Source organism: Bradysia coprophila, unplaced genomic scaffold (genome assembly GCF_014529535.1).
Source record: "Bradysia coprophila strain Holo2 unplaced genomic scaffold, BU_Bcop_v1 contig_193, whole genome shotgun sequence".
In the NCBI taxonomy this organism is placed as follows: domain Eukaryota; kingdom Metazoa; phylum Arthropoda; class Insecta; order Diptera; family Sciaridae; genus Bradysia; species Bradysia coprophila.
In genome coordinates this window covers 2,252,623-2,269,683 of record NW_023503456.1, presented here as the reverse complement: position 1 = coordinate 2,269,683, position 17,061 = coordinate 2,252,623, and the positions used below count along the sequence as shown (strand labels likewise).

The 17,061-nt window shown below is 37.8% G+C and overlaps 1 protein-coding gene across 3 annotated transcripts in view; it reads right to left on the bottom strand.

The window, feature by feature from the left end:
* Positions 1-12,209: 12,209 nt before the first annotated feature.
* LOC119075225 overlaps positions 12,210-17,061 on the bottom strand; it is a 126,098-nt gene continuing 121,246 nt past the window's right edge. For 2 of the 3 annotated variants that reach the window (XM_037181613.1, XM_037181614.1), the window contains 2 exons: positions 13,336-13,454; positions 12,210-13,268 (listed from right to left, as the gene is read on the bottom strand). In XM_037181613.1, coding sequence (XP_037037508.1) covers positions 13,203-13,268; positions 13,336-13,454 — 185 coding nt within the window. In that variant the 3' untranslated portion in view covers positions 12,210-13,202. Of the gene's footprint in view, positions 13,269-13,335; positions 13,455-17,061 lie in introns of those variants that run through there. The other variant, XM_037181616.1, reaches the window with a different exon arrangement.

Below are 17,061 nucleotides of genomic sequence, written 5' to 3'. Positions count from 1 at the left end.
GCCCAAAGTCTGTCACCGACACAAATCAGCGGCAAAGTTTAGTGAATTCACCACTACTCGTCATGATGGTGGTCAAAAATTAGACACTTCGTTCTGACAATTTCATTGCCATTGCATTGGTAAGCCTGGAAGAATCACCAACGGCGATTTTGCCTAAATTTAGCCATTTTTAGATTTATCAGTTTGGGACGATCGAAACACAGATCTGTTGATCCTTTGTTTCCATCCTGGTTTCCATTCCCGGTCATCATGTAAATCATGGCAGCCTTCCTGTTGCCCATAGGAACCTGTCTAAGATGTCAGGTCCTGTTGCAGCAATTTCCGAAGGAACCACCTCGTGCTCGTAGTCTCCGAGAATCCTGCGTCTTAGTTGAAGAAATTTGGGGCAATCACATTTCAAGTGGGCACCCGTTTCTTCTTCTAGATCGCAGGAACTTCTCGGAGTGTCCGAAAGCCTCAACTTATTCATGGGCCGATTCAGCCCGCAATGTCCCGTAATCGCTCCTACTACTCTTCTAATGCGATTTCGGTCCATTTTGAGCAAATCTTTGGCCCATTTTTTGTTAGGCTTAGGGAAGAAGCGTTTCGTGTGAACGCCTTCATTATACGCTTCCCAGCGTTCTGCGTGTTTACGCTTGACCCAGTCTTCCAGTGCTCTTTTACACTCCGACTGGGGAATCGGAAGGTACGGTTCTGGCCCATTTGCCTGAGTCGCCGAGCTTTCTTTGGCCAGCTTATCCGCTTCCTCATTTCCCTCCACGCCGGAATGTCCCAGACCAAATTGATCCGATTGCTCAGACCAAGAAGGTTCAGGTATTCCTTACATTCCTTCGCCAGCTTGAAGGTGACTACGGACGATACGAGTGCATTGATCATTCCTATATTGTCAAGACATATAAGGACCTCTTCGCCTTGCGTCCCTATAGGCAGAGTTTCATGTGCTCCCACGCCACATATTTTCCCGTGCCCTTCCCGGAAGTTAGAAGTACACAAGCCATTTTGCACCAACCGATCCGCCGTGGCGAAGGCTCTAGCCTGAATTATCAGGTCGAGCGGTGTAGCCATACTTCATACTTCATGGATACGGTGTTCGTCTGTCTGTGACATGACAACTGTTTTCCTAGCAACATTTTCCGTATAAACCATTTACGACAGCAAAAACGGCTAATTTGAAATATTAAACTTGATGGTTCCAGTTACACTGTCACTTGCAGTAATTGGTTGATTCATGTGTTGGCTAAACTTTGGGCTTACATATCGCTCATACGAATGACAATATTTTCGACCAACGGACAATAGCAAACGAATGTTTTTGGCTCCTTCACACTTAAAAAGATGTCAAAGATGTACATAGAGAAGAAAATAGGAAATTCCAACAAGTAGCGACGTTTTGCGGCAAGATACAAAAACATCAATTTGTTACACCATTTTTCAAAACAAAGACCAAAGTAACAGTTCGGGGAAGAATATTTCTACTTTCTCCCCTGTCGAAAAGAGAGGCGAGAAAATAGACATTTTCTCCACTGAACTGTCACTAGACAAAGAGTCAACAAAACGTCATTTTCTTGTCATTTTCTTATGGTCCTTGAAGCGAAGATAATAGGGTTTATCACACCTCGCACATATGAACAGTTAGTTTTTCGCATGCAAGAAATTTAGTTAATGTCCTTAGTAATGCGCATCACAATCAGGATGATAGGGAGCTGTCGTCAAATCAGTCAACCTGTAGAAAGCTCTATTCGTTATTCAACATACACTCTTCCGAACTATAGCCATAAAACGTCATTGATCTTCCAGTTAAAAAAATTCATTTTTGGAAGTTGACAAAGGTTTTACGAGGATTTTATCAACCGTTTTTGTTGGATGTCCCCACATGGACCTTTTAGCTTTCTGGGGATTTTCTTCGATTTTAAGAAAACAGATCGGTTGGCAAAGGTTTTTCATGCCTACGATGCGAAAATCCTTATTTTGTCCACTTTGAAGCGTTGTTAAAATGGCGTTTTGTTGTCATGCATGGCACCATTTTAGGTGAGAAAATATTCATTTTATCTCTATAAATGGCGGGCTCAGGCATATTGGGTGAGAAAGTGATTATTACCAATACCAAAACAAGCTGTTTATTTTATGATCTTCAAAGTGGACAAAAATGCGGAATTGGCAAGACGATCGGTGAGAAATAGTAAATTTCACCTTGGCCACAAACTTTCGCTCTTGGTGAAATTTCCTATTTTCTTTCTTGGTTAATAAACAACTATTTCACAACGTAGGCGAGAAAATAATCATTTTCTCCCCTCCGCTGAAACTTCAGAAGCATTTGTTGTGAAAAACGTTGTGTTTATCTCGGGAAAAATTTTCAGAACGTAGCGAAAGTGTTAATTTCCAATTCTTTCTTTCCCTCGTTGTTCTGAGTTACAAATTCTTTGGTGTCGATGAAAAGGGAAAGAGAGCCACCCTTAACAGCAATGGTTATGTTCGGCATAATTTTGAGTCTATCAAAGAGCGAAAACTAACTTTGACCGGTTAGGGAGCCGAGTTCCAAGCCCGGACAGGCCACACTGGGCGATCGGGCCGAGCCCAATGCGCCTTTCCAATTCGACGCTTTTTTCCTTCTTTATTCTTTGTTCTACAAGCCCGATGCGCCTTTTGGTAGCCAGTCCGGCCCTGCCGAGTTCCAATTCGCGAGCTATTGTTCGATTGTTCGACTTATTGTAAAAATTATGAGCAATAAACGAAAAACAAAACAGAATTTACATTCACTTATTCCTAAGCAAACAAAACAAAACAAAAAAAAATGAAAGAAGAGGTAAGACTTAAAAGAAGAAGATTTCTCGAATTAATTTTTAGTTGAACAAAACAAAACAAATCTATAAGAAAAGAGCAAAAAAATAAATTATTTTTTATGCGCAACACACACAAAATCGTTTCTAGATAATTTAAATTAATTTAATTTTTGCAATATGTCGCCGACCGTCGTCGGTCGTCATCGTTGTGGATTTAGAAATTTAATAATTTTACGTTTAAATTAAAAAGAAGAAAAATAATTTAAGAGAAAACGAATATTCGGTTTCTCGGTTTAATGTTTTCGGTTTTAAGTTTTAATTTATTTTATTTTTTTTGTGAAATAATTCGACTCTTTTTTGGTGTATAAATTTTTCGTAAATTTTTATTTAAATTTCGGTTTTATTTTTACTGAGAAGGTTGCGGGAAAGTGGCTGTTGTATTAGCTTCAGAACCAATTCAGAACACACAATTATTTTTGGTGACAATCCGACAACTGATTCGTTTACATTATTAAAAGCAATGAACCCTTTGCAAATTTGGAGCCTACATTTAGGCGGTAAAATATTCGGTTTTTTTACGATTTAAACCAAAATCTTTTTTTGAAAAATCAAAACCATTGAAGCACGCAAGCATATGTTACTTTTGAAGGACAAATTGCTTTGAGTGTGATAACCTACCCCACTTGGAGAAACCTGTGCAGATTACTAAAATTTACACAATCTGCACAGGTTTCTTCAAGTGGGATAAGTAATGACTTACAATCCAATCTTTTTCTTTAAAACACATTTTTTTGTGCTTGAATGGTTTTACTCTTTCAAAAAAAGATTTTGGTTCACAGAAATCATCAAAAAACGAATACTTTTCCGCCTAAATGTAGGTTACAAATTTGAAGTCGACTTTCTTGCGCAACGACGGTACAGAGTGTAATTTTTGGGATCGACAGCTATAATAGACAATGACCGAAATCGGAAACTACAAATAAATTTGAGGCCAACGCTAATGTCATTAATTTCGATACAAGTGTGGAAAAGTATGTCAAATAATTAGTGTTGCCCCACAATTAAAAAAAAAACATCGCTAACGCCGACCCGTACGAAACACCTATTCGTATCAAAAGCCTTTAATGTGAAACTCTTCATTTCTCTTACTTCATTTTCTTCTCTGCTGAAAAACTATTCTCCCTTTAAAATCACTTACATTATCCACTCTTTGCCTTGTTATCATATACAACTAAATTGCCGGAGGCAATATAGACAGCCCCGTACGAAGACACATTTCATAAATTCCTATTTAAACAGCTATATACCGCTATATTTACCTATATTTCACTATAAATAAACATTTCACAGATAAATATATGCTATTATATAGCTCTATATGCCTGTATATAGCTCAATATAGCTGTATATAGGTATATATAGATGTCCGTATATGGAATCCCTGAAACCCCACACACTTAACACATTATTTCCATGTTAACAGAAACACTCTAAGTATCATTTTTCCCAAGATATTTCTATTTTACTCAAATCCAATATGGCCGCCGGCAGCCATTTTGTTAGGAGACCGGAAATAGTACCGACGCTTTACATTCGTTAAAACCTTTCAAACAAAAAAAAATTCATGAAATTCGGTCAAAATTTACTCGAGATATTGACAAAATACACCACGTTCACTGTACTTCCGAGTAGCCAGATAAGAGCTCACTCCAAGAGACCTAGCTCACGCTCCGGAGAACATAATTTCATAAATTTTTTTTTCCCTGATTGGTACCTATCTAATAAAGCTAAAACAGACGAAATATGTTCAAATGTGGCCGACCTACAAGCAAAAACTGCTTGCCGCCCTGTGCCTGTTCCACACCAAGGGGTCTAACTCACGAGTCGGTCATCCGATTTCCATAAACTTTTTTTTTGTCGATCGGTATTGTAAATACCTTTTATTTGACGTATCACTTACAAGTTTAACGTTTAAATGTCCGGAGATATCTTCGAAAAACCGTAAAGCACTTATTGGGCCACAGCTCGGGAGGGGTCGATCCAAAATCACTCATCTTCGAACTTAGCCTGTCTTTTGACATTACCAAACTGGAAAAAAAAGAATTTTCAAAATCGGATGCGTTTTACTCAAGTTATCGTGCAGACAGACGGACAGACGGACATTTTTTTTTTCGCGGATTTGGCATCTCTAGACAACCACAATAGGTTTCCCCTTACTCAGGGAGTCCAATTCGACGTGTTACAAACGTATGCGTAAACCCATAAGACCCCAGTACTTCGTACGGGTCTAAAAATTAAGACTAATTGCTCGAAAAAGTGATATATTTTCGATGATAACTTCGTATTCGTGTCCTTTCTGGAAAAAGTGCAAACTACGTTTTGTGTGTGGCTTCGAGTAAAAATAATAAATGTTTGTGATGCTGTGGCTTACTACGAGAAAACCTAGTTTTCTCATAGTGAGACCACAAAAGTTTATCATTGTTAATGAAAGCCAACACTTCTTGACACAAAACTTTGGTTTGATCACACTTTTTCCAGAACGGACGCAGAGTTACCATCGAAAATATATTGTTTTTGCGCACAAATTTCGGCTACAATTCAGCCTTGTGTCGATTCGTCTTAAGGAGTTATCACATTTCATTTTCGTTTTCAACATAATTTCTCGATCCACAAATTGAATAGGTTTTGTCCCAGTGTACGAAGATCGCGAAATACTAGAATTCTGATTCAAATTTAACCTGACCTTGCGAAGCTTGACCAAGATATCGGTTCAAAGAGAATAGTTGTAGAAACGCAACGACCGAGAGAGACAAAACATTTATTTATTTTACCGACATTTACAATAAATGTTAGCCAAATAGACTCGGAATAATTGTCTAACTTCATGAATTAAAGTACGGTTAAGTTAGTATACAAATTTGGTACCGCTGTAAAGTTTTGTACTACTTCTAACTACGTATACGTGTTCTAAGTAAGCGACGGTAATCGAAATTTCCTACGATCTCGACTGGTTTCGCTGATTGGTCAGTAACCTTCATTATCGGTGTTTGTAATTGTCTACTTCCAGAGATGTGTGGTAAAATTCCAAATGGTGTGAGAATTTCGGATTTACCAGATGAGCGAACCATTGTCTTTTCTGATTTGACATGTCGCTGCGCTCGTATAGTGCTAAAAAAGTCGACTTTGCGCACAGTATACTATATTTTGAACTTGAATTCATGGAATTTTGAACATTCGATCAGTGGTTTTTTGTACATCGAATAAACTTTTTGTGTAGTTCCAAACACTGCTTGCCCATTAGTGCCCGCAATCTTCACAAAATTAAATTAATTAGGAAAAATCGTTCAAAAATAATTTTGTTTTTATAAAAAATTAAAAGTTTTTTTTTATCGAATTGTGTACATAAAAGGAAATTGCATAAATCATATTGTAAAACTATCTGATAGTTGAATTGAATTTTTTTATATTAATTTTTAGACAAAACAATGAAGAAAAAAAAATGAGTCCACTGTTTTATCGTGGTTTTTCTTGATTTTTTTTGTATAATTTGGAAGTCGTTTTCCAAATCTGTTTTTAAATAATTTAACATTGTCCGATGATCAGATAAATAAATGAATTCTGTTCCGTATAAATAAATGAATGAATTGAAAATAAAAGTTTTTTGTCATTCAAAATGGAGATTCTCATAGAACGGATTTTACTCTTCCTTACCACCGTGTGCGATAGTCCCATTGACTGAAGGTCAGGGTCTTATTCTTCCTCTTCTTTTTCAGCCTGTTTCTATCCACTGCTGGATGTAGGCCTCTCCAACTTCTTTCCATTTCGTACGATCCATTGCCATTTGCTGCCAGTTTGTACCTGCAATATTCGTAATTCCGTTTGTCCATCTCTCTGGTGGTCTACCTATAGCTCGTCTTTTATATGGTCGCCAGTTCATGATCTTTTTGGTCCAACGTTCGTCTGTCCTTCTTGCAATATGTCCCGCCCAGCTCCATTTCAGAGATGCTATACTTTCCACGACATCAACGACCCTGATTTGTTGTCGAATCCATTGATTCGTCATTCTGTCTCTGAGTGTTATTCCAAGCATACTCCGTTCCATGGCTCTTTGTGTCACTCTCAATTTATCTTCGGATGCTTTCGTTAAAGTTAACGTTTCCGCTCCATAAGTGAGCACTGGAAGGACACGAGTGTCGAAAACTTTGCGTTTCATTCTGCTTTTGAAAATGAGTCTGAGTTTTCCGAACGCTGCCCATGCAAGACCAATACTACGTCTTATTTCTGCAGTTTGGTTGTCCAGACCTAACTTCAGTTTATGTCCTAGATATACATAGCTGTCGACTCGTTCAATGACAGTGTCACCAATTTTGATTTCTCTATCGCCCCCGATGTTGGTCATGACTTTTGTTTTCGATAAGTTCATAAGCAGAGTTGGCCTCAAGATGTACAATGCGAAAGATGCGAAAGAGACCTAATTTAAATTTTTCTTCTTTTCTGACAGCATAACAAAATAAAACATAGCTAACGCCGACCCGTACGAAACAGCTATTCGTATCAAAAGCCTTTACTGTGAAACTCTTCATTTCTCTTACTTCATTTTCTTCTCTGCTGAAAAACTATTCGCCCTTTTAAATCACTTACATTATCCACTCATTGCCTTGTTATCATATACAACTAAATTGCCGGAGGCAATATAGACAGCCCCGTACGAAGTCAACTTTCATAAATTCCTATTTAAACAGCTATATACCGCTATATTTACCTATATTTCACTATAAATAAACATTCCACAAATGAATTTGCTATTATATAGCTCTACATGCCTGTATATTGCTCAATATAGCTGTATATAGATATATATAGAAGTCCACATATGGGAGTCCTAAAACCCCCCACACATAACCAATTACTTCTCTGTTAACAGAAACTCTCTAAGCATCATTTTTCCCACTTTATATCACTTTTATTAAAATCCAATATGGCCGCCGGCAGCCATTTTGTTAGGAGACCGGAAATAGTACCGACGCTTTACATTCGTTAATACCTTTCAAACAAAAAAAAAAATCATGAAATTCGGTCAAAATTTACTCGAGATATTGTCAAAATACACCACGTTCACTGTACGGCCGAGTAGCCAGATAAGAGCTCACTCCAAGAGACCTAGCTCACGCTCCGGAGAACATAATTTCATAAAAATTTTTTTCCCTGATTGGTACGGTCAATACCTATCTAATAAAGCTAAAACAGACGAAATATGTTCAAATGTGGCCGACCTACAAGCAAAAACTGCTTGCCGCCCTGTGCCTGTTCCACACCAAGGGGTCTAACTCACGAGTCGGTCATCCGAATTCCATAAACTTTTTTTTGTCGATCGGTATTGTAAATACCTTTTATTTGACGTATCACTTACAAGTGTAACGTTTAAATGTCCGGAGATATCTTCGAAAAACCGTATAGCACTTATTGGGCCACAGCTTGGGAGGGGTCGATCCAAAATCACTCATCTTCGAACTTAGCCTGTCTTTTGACATTACCAAACGGGAAAAAAAAAAGAATTTTCAAAATCGGATGCGTTTTACTCAAGTTATCGTGCAGACAGACGGACAGACGGACATTTTTTTTCACTGATTTGGCATCTCTAGACAACCACAATAGGTTTCCCCTTACTCAGGGAGTCCAATTCGACGTGTTACAAACGTATGCGTAAACCTATAAGACCCCAGTACTTCGTACGGGTCTAAAAATTGAAGTAGGCCTACTTCGCGTTGCTATGCGTAGCCACAGGAAGGTTGAAAACACACTGTCAATTTTGACTTGCCGAAACCGACAATTACGCTACGTTTTAAATTGTACGCACTCCAACCAAAAGCACCAGAACACAATTTAAATAAGGGACCTTGCCTGATGCTCGTCGCAAGGCTCGTCGCAGTTGTTAGGAGTTTCTCATATAAATTTTGTTTTTAATGTTAGTATGATGCCACTTCGTACCCCAATATACGGGTTTACCAATACTCTCTCTAGCAGACAAACTCTCAGCTCTCTGTGTCAAATTCACACCTTATTTCTTTGTATTCTAAACACTATTCTACATCTTGAATGAATGCGCTGTAAGGTACATGTAAATTCCAAAGTCTACTTGATTCTTTCACCACCTTAATAACAGTTTGATTAGGGTATTGTTTACACTACCTTTAGTGCTTATAGATCATCTTCAAGTTACGGTAGTTTCTCACTTAAGCTTCGCTAAATGTTTCGTTAATTCGTTCATTTGTATGTATTGTGTTTAACGTAGATGCCATTTCTTAACGTATATTTTTTTAGGTGGAGACTCCTTATTAAAGGCAATCACGGCTTTGTTTAATCAATGTCTCCAATGGGAAGAAGTACCAGAAGCTTGGGAAAATGCGGTAATTACATTGCTGCATAAAAAAGGAGACATAACAAAGCTGGAAAATTACCGACCCATAAGCCTATTGTCAACACTCTACAAGTTGTTTATAAAAATCATTACGAAGAGGAACACTAACAAGTTCGACTTCTACCAACCTGTTGAACAAGCTGCTTTCAGACATAGTCTTGCTATTCATAGACTTCGAAAAAGCTTTCGATTCAGTGGAAACATGGTCGATATTGGACGCATTAGACGAATGTAGAGTAGACTCAAGGTACTCCAACACAATTCGATATGTGTACAAAAATGCTACTTCATGTATAAAACTTCATAAGAGCACGGAGAAATTCAGAATTGGCCGAGGTGTAAGGCAGGGTGACACCATTTCACCGAAATTATTCACGGCGATTCTGCAGAGTGTTTTTAGGAAGTTAAACTGGAGTAAAATGGGAATAAAGATAAATGGAGAGTACCTGAGCAATCTCCGCTTCGCTGATGACATTGTACCGATAGCAGCGAATCTAGGTCAGGCTCAGCTTATGCTACAACAGTTAAGTGAAGAGGCAAACAAAGTTGGCCTCAAGATGAACTTATCGAAAACAAAAGTCATGACCAACATCGGGGACGATAGAGAAATCAAAATTGGTGACACTGTCATTGAACGAGTCGACAGCTACGTATATCTAGGACATAAGCTGAAGTTAGGTCTGGACAACCAAACTGCAGAAATAAGACGTAGGATTGGTCTTGCATGGGCAGCGTTCGGAAAACTCAGACTAATTTTCAAAAGCAAAATGAATAATAGTCTGAAACGCAAAGTTTTCGACACTTGTGTCCTTCCAGTGCTCACTTATGGAGCGGAAACGTTGACTTTAACGAAAGCATCCGAAGAAAAGTTGAGAGTGACACAAAGAGCCATGGAACGGAGTATGCTTGGAATAACACTCAGAGACAGAATGACGAATCAATGGATTCGACAACAAACCAGGGTCGTTGATGTCATGGAAAGAATAGCATCTCTGAAATGGAGCTGGGCGGGACATATTGCAAGAAGGACAGACGAACGTTGGACCAAAAAGATCATGAACTGGCGACCATATAAAAGACGAGCTATAGGTAGACCACCAGAGAGATGGACAAACGGAATTAAGAATATTGCAGGTACAAACTGGCAGCAAATGGCAATGGATCGTACGAAATGGAAAGAAGTTGGAGAGGCCTACATCCAGCAGTGGATAGAAACAGGCTGAAAAAGAAGAAGAAGAAGAAGATATTTTTAAAGTCTCAACTGTCTCGTACATTTTAAGGATTAACCATAAACCGTGAAATTCATGATCTTCCGTCTCTTCCCATCAGCATAGGGTGCTTAGCACTGCTGATTTAAATGGATTCAGTATTTGCAGTCATGAAAACAATCTTCTTTTGTAATTCGGTGAGACATTTATTTATTTCACTAATTTAGAATTTAAAAAAAAAGTTACAATTAATTTTAGTGTTGTTCAATGTTGATTTCGAAAATGACCTAAAAAGGATGGCCTACATGACTTACAGTGAACGACATCTCAAATGTCTCACTGTCAATTTTTTCTGAGAATTTTATTGTGTCATTGTAAATTCACAATGACATTCTCTGAAAAAAATGACAGTGAGACATTTGAGATGTCGTTCACTGTAGTTTTTTTTTGTATTATACATATTTTATGCAACTCGAGATCATAATGTCGGAAAACTGCGACCTTTAGATCGCTCTGTTGCATAAAACGTAGTATGCATCTCCTCGCGAAGTACTTGATTAGGCTCATCTAGAGCCTAATAAAGTACTTCGCACTCGATTTCATAAATAACTATTAATGAGCTCTTAATTTTGATCGTTTAAATTCGATGGGAACAAATCTCTAGCTAATTGTTAAGACGACCAAAGATTTGTTGTTACGAGTCGAATCGCGTATGAGATTGCTCGTTAAGAAACTGATTTCGTACAAAATTATTTCCTGCGTCCGAACCGAATATACATTTAGCTCTCGAGCTTCGCGCCTGCTCAGTATTTAGCAAGCTTTCGGTGATAAGATATTTAAATTTTCAAATCGAAGTTCATCTCATTTCAGTGATATGACCTAAAGTATTGACCTAAAATGTCATGGGGCGGTTGAATGGACTTTAATTAAACATGCAGACACACTTCCGATATCTTTTTGTTTTGATATTATCAATCTGAGCTCGGAGCTCCGAACAAGATTCCGCCAAATTTATTGATTTTTAAACGCACCATTGGATGCAGCGGGATCCACAACACCTACGGCTCCACAGTGATAGCAATGGTACAAGAAATTGGTTCCGTGGATGCAAGGGAAGCTTGTGGTGACTCGTTGAAGTTTCGAAATTACGATCTTCGGAAGGTAGCGTCTAATTGGCCTGGCAGATTTTGGACCATGTCATAACAGAATTTTTGAAAACGATCTGTACGAGCGCTCTCTCATATCGAAAATTCGTTCGAAGTGATGGAGTATGGAAATGTGTTTTTTTTCATTGCGCTTAGAAACCTGTAATTTTACCGTTTTTCTATGAAATGAAAAACTGAAACAACTCGGAAACATGTTTGATGAATAAAAATCTGAAAAATGGCGGAACGCTGCACACAAAAAACCGTAAATTTTGGCTCTACAGCCGCCATTTTTCTTTCATATTCAGGGTTAGTTCATGATTTATGTGGCTGTGGGAAACTGAGAGATGCTAATTTCATGACTGGGACGCAGAGAAATGATAAGCACGGCGCATCACGGCTGGGATAAAACACGTCTGACTGCTTTTTTCACAGAACGGTTTGTATGTAAAATTTTGACAGTTTGGTTTTAATAACGACATATATCGTTTTCGTTAACGACATTTATAGCTTGACTATATGATTGACGTTCTGGTCGCATCGTCTTAAAATTTTTCAGAAAAAAAGCAGTCAGGCGTGTTCTATCCCAGCCGTGAGGTGCCGCTCTTATCATTTCTCTGCTGGGACATCCATCGTTCGGTCGAAACGACCCAGTTGTTATATTAGCATCTCTCTGATGGGAAAAGCAAGGTTCTTTCAGAACCTTGGGGAAAAGCACTGTTGACAGTATAAAAAAGGAAAATTTGAGTTTGGACTCTTTTGCGTCGCTATGTGTAGCCTCTTTCATTATAAATCTGAATTCATGTCATCCGTTTTCATTCTGTTTTGCCTCAACATGACAGTTGGCATTTCATACAATAGAGCATTTTGCTTGACATTACAGCTGTCACGTACACGGAGGCAAAACGGTATGAAAACGGATGACTGTGAGGCTACCTTCACGCTAGATTTCCACTCATCAAAAATCATCGTATGTGAGGCAAAATTGAATTTTTTTAATTTTTGCTTTGTTTATTTGACAGTTTGCTCTCTCACGAAGTACTTTTTGTTGAGTGGAAACCATACTCAATGCGGTATAATAGGTACAAGTGCAAGGTCAAATACATTTTTCAAAGTTTATCTGAACGAACACTAAATTGTAGCGCCAAAATTCGAACGCAACGCCAAATGGATAATGTTTTATCTCAATTTTACCACTACATTTATTGGAAACGAATCGAGATCAAAGTTTAATTTAATTATTTTTAAAGAAAAATCTCTATCGATAAACACTTTACACACGTTTAAAGGAGATTACGCACTACAAAGCTGGAACCATCCATCACATCAATTTCCATCGACAATAAAAAAAAAGTTTGGTGGAAAATGTTGTAAACAATTATCAACTTTCAGCAAACTCTGTGATTGTCTGGGCATGTGTCAATGTTGTCCATAACGGTGAGCGATCACTGGTCAGCGTAAACAGTTTACTCTTTCTACCATGAACATCGTCCGTATCGGCTAGTTGCGAATCGGATGTGGTCGATGTGTTTGACGAACTGCCGCTGTTCAACGTACCGTCGTCGCTGTAACGATGCAAACGATCCGATTTCCGTCTCGTTTTGCGACTGAACATCGATTTGGTGATGGTTATGGTTTGGGTAAACATTTGCTAGCTACTGGATGAATCGCTGGGCTTCATTGGGTCAGATGGGGATTCTGGAGTCATTAAATCAATCTGGAAAATAAGCGTTCCGATTGGTCGTATAGTTCCAATTGTGGAATATTCTGTTTCAGTTGTATACCTGAGTCTGTTCGGGATCATCACTACGTTCTTCCATTACGGTGTCTAGTTCGAGTGATGGGAATCCTCGGCTCATGCTTCGTTCAGAACGTAGACTGATAGCTCTCGTGGTACGGCTAGCTGCAAGTTGAATAAATCGTTAACGAAGCAAAAGAAGTAAAAACGGAACGCAAACTAAAAAAAACTTGTCTAGATCTAAGCTAATTTGATGTCAATGGAAATTGATTTTGGTTTTTTATTTACAAAACTAACAAAATCTGATTGAAGTAGATTTGTACTCAATGAAGCCGAAAATGGTAAAAATGTTCAAGTTTAATGGATCAACAAAATCAAACTTAATCTTAGATAGAATTATAAGCTTGGAAGCAAACAGCAAGACATTTCCGGACCGCTCTTATTATTGGAAATTTTAATCCCGGGAAAATCATAAAAATTCAAAAATAAATCTGAATTTTCGAAATATTTTCTCACAATTTTTCAGAATTAAAGTCTCCAAAAGTAAGCCCAAGGTTTCATAAGAGGAGGTTTCCCCTATCACTAGCGCCGTTATCGCAAAAATCCACTGAAATTTGCTGCAATTTTCATTCAAAATTATAGCGCAATTTCAGTTCAGTTGAATTCTAGTACTGAAATACAGGTAGTTTACCGACAGCCGCCATGTTTCTTTTGTGATACGGCCCCAGTGAAAAAATAGAGATCGGCGTGACCTTCCTCATATACAACCTTGTTGTTTCCAATGTAGTAAGGTGGGTGCGCGCATAATGAAGTTAACACACTTGTGGTGATCGTTTTTCGGTAACACTGAGAGGTGTGCTCTCGAAAATGTCAATGAACGTCAACACAAGTTATGGTCGAATGTCAAACTTTGAATGGAGCGGAGGACATAACAATTTCAAATAAACAAACTCACCTCTCATTAGAGGTGAGTTTGTTTATATGAAATCGCCATGTGCTCCGGTTTGTATGAACAGACCATACCTGGTTTACACTTTCATTGGAAAATGTAGTGTCTTGGTTTATGAAGAGCGAGCTTAGAGTGATTTTTGCGTCATAATCTTTACAATTGTCTTACAAAGCATCGACGATCGACAATTCGATTTCAAAGTTTCGTGCAACCTAACAGAACGAGTGGACACGTGAAAAATGTATGGGTGCGAATTTCGAGTGTTTTCCGAGGTATTGAAAATTTGAAGGGGGTCTTGCAAACACAGAGATAGTAAATCTACGTTTAGGAAGGAAAAGTTTCGATTTTTGGGCCAGCATCCTATAAAAGGAGAATTTATCGATTTTTCGTGAGGCATTCCGTTTGACAAACCCTGTTATCAGTAGGCAGAAATACCGTTGGTTTAATAAACCAACAAACAAATAAATAAATTCCCCTCAAATCCCTCTAAATTTTGTATGGTAAACATTTAAAAAAATTGAAAAAATGGCTTCGCTAGGAGGGGCGCCGCCCCCCTGCGCCCCATCTAGATACGGCCCTGGCTTGTTTGAACTTTCTTTTTCTCTGTAAACACTGAGAGGCAGATATTTGTAGTTTTCGTTGACAAAGAATTTTGTAAAGACAATCCTCTGACGATTTTTAAGGATTGTCCTGTCGTTTTGCAAGGATATTTAGATCATTTTTTACTTGTTCTAGATGGTCCCTCAACAGATTTTGTTTTCAATTTTCAAGGATTTTCTTATTTTTCATATTTTTATTTGAATTTCTTGAGTCTTTTAAAGGATTTCCTATGATTTTGTAGATTTGCTACGAATTTTCTACGAATTTGAAGGTTTTCTTTCGCAAAATTTCGGAGGATTTTCTAAGGACTTCCTTTTGGCTGACAATGGATGTTCTATGAATATTTTCCCCTATGTAGACACTCTGGGCCCAGTTCAAAACCACTTCCAAAATTAAAGTAGGAATCTCGTTCGGTATGAGATTCTTCGATATAATTTCGATAAATATTTCAACTAAAGTCGAATATATCAAGTTGATCGTTTAATTTTGATGGATATTCATCCTGCTTTGTGTGTCTTTAGGAAGTCTCTCGGTACTTGTAGGTTTAATTATTTGTTGTGTTCCTCCAAGGCGTTTTTGTTAGGTGATCGCATGAGAGCTGTTGACGAGATTTTCCGTTCAGTTCTAGAATACATTGCGAATGTAAAGATGTCTGATTTTTCTTGGGACCAAACTTCTCTTCCTTTAAGTTTTGGAGGGATAGGTGTTAGGAACGTTTGAGGATATTGCGATGCCAGCATATCTGTCGTCTGTTTATTCTGCTTTAGAACTGTCGAGTGAGATATTGAGAAAGTTTAGTTTTCAGTTTTTTAGGAACATAAGTGTGTTTGTGGTGGAATGGTTCAAAAGGATGGCTTACACGGTTTATCATGCAAAATGAAAATTAAAAAAATTGCTGCGCATGATGAAGTTAACAAAGTTTGTTCTCATGCATTCTCTTCAACAGGATTTCCAACCATGTTACAACCGCCAGGTAAAAGACCTGATGGAATGACCCTGATTCCATGGAGTCATGGGAAATCTCTTGTTTGGGATGTAACAGTAAGAGATACATTGGCGCCTTCCTACACTGAGCGAAATTTCGTACGTGCTATGCGTATATCATTCGTGCTCACTGTTAAAAAGTGTGGTAAGGTAATTATACAGCGGGCTCGAATATAATACGTGCGAGACGTATTTCTCTTCCACAAAGATTTAAAAATATATATTTTATTGAATTCATCTACGGTAGACACCATATTAACAGTTGACAGCAATTTTTATACATTTCCGAAGTTATTGGTAACAAATATTTCAAATGAAAAATTAACTTCTTCGGGAATTGAACCGGGGACCTCTGGATCATGAGCCAACGATCTTTCTAATGTTGCTGTACAGTAGTGTTAGTTGACATTTCTTATTGTTGAAGCGTACTTTGAAAGCCATAAACGTGTGTGACGTATAAGTTACCCGAGCACGTTATAACGCAACGCACATAAACAATTATGAATGAAAAATTAGTTACGACTTGGTGGCAAGATAGTTGTAGACTTGGATCAATTATAGATAATTTCAACTTAAACAACTTTTTGAGATGATTACGAAATGAAAGTAGGTACTTCATAAAAATTGAAAGAATTTTGTTGAATTTTTTTTTTTTTTATTTACAAAAATATTTTTTTTGTCGTTTATCTTCTTCGTGTTACGAAATATCGATATGATGCAAATTCATTGTTTAGGACAAACATCCACTGTATACGTTTAACATACGTGGTGAGGGTTTAACTTCCGTCCAACTCGTAAGTTATTCACATTCCACGTACATCACCACAATACGTAACACATGAATATTCAAATGTGACAACCGAAATACGTAACTACGTTTTCAATATGTCTCACGTACAGAAAACAGTGTCCATGTATCATATACGTCAGTGAAGTATATTACACTTCTCCGAGAAATTTTACACATACCCGGAGTATTGTCTGAATTTTCTTTTTCTGGGTGTGCATTAATGAATCTAGCAAGAAACAGCGGTCGATTGCGGATAACGCGGAAAGATTTAAACACAATCATTATAAGCGTTTAAAAGAAAATTGTTTGTTTACTCCTCTAGCTTTCGAAACTTGAGGCTGTATGGGACCTGAGAAATTCATTGAGAAATTAGGAAAAATTATGAAGGTTGTTTTAGGGGAACCGCGTTCAATGGATTATTTATTGCAGAAAATTTCAATTGCGATACA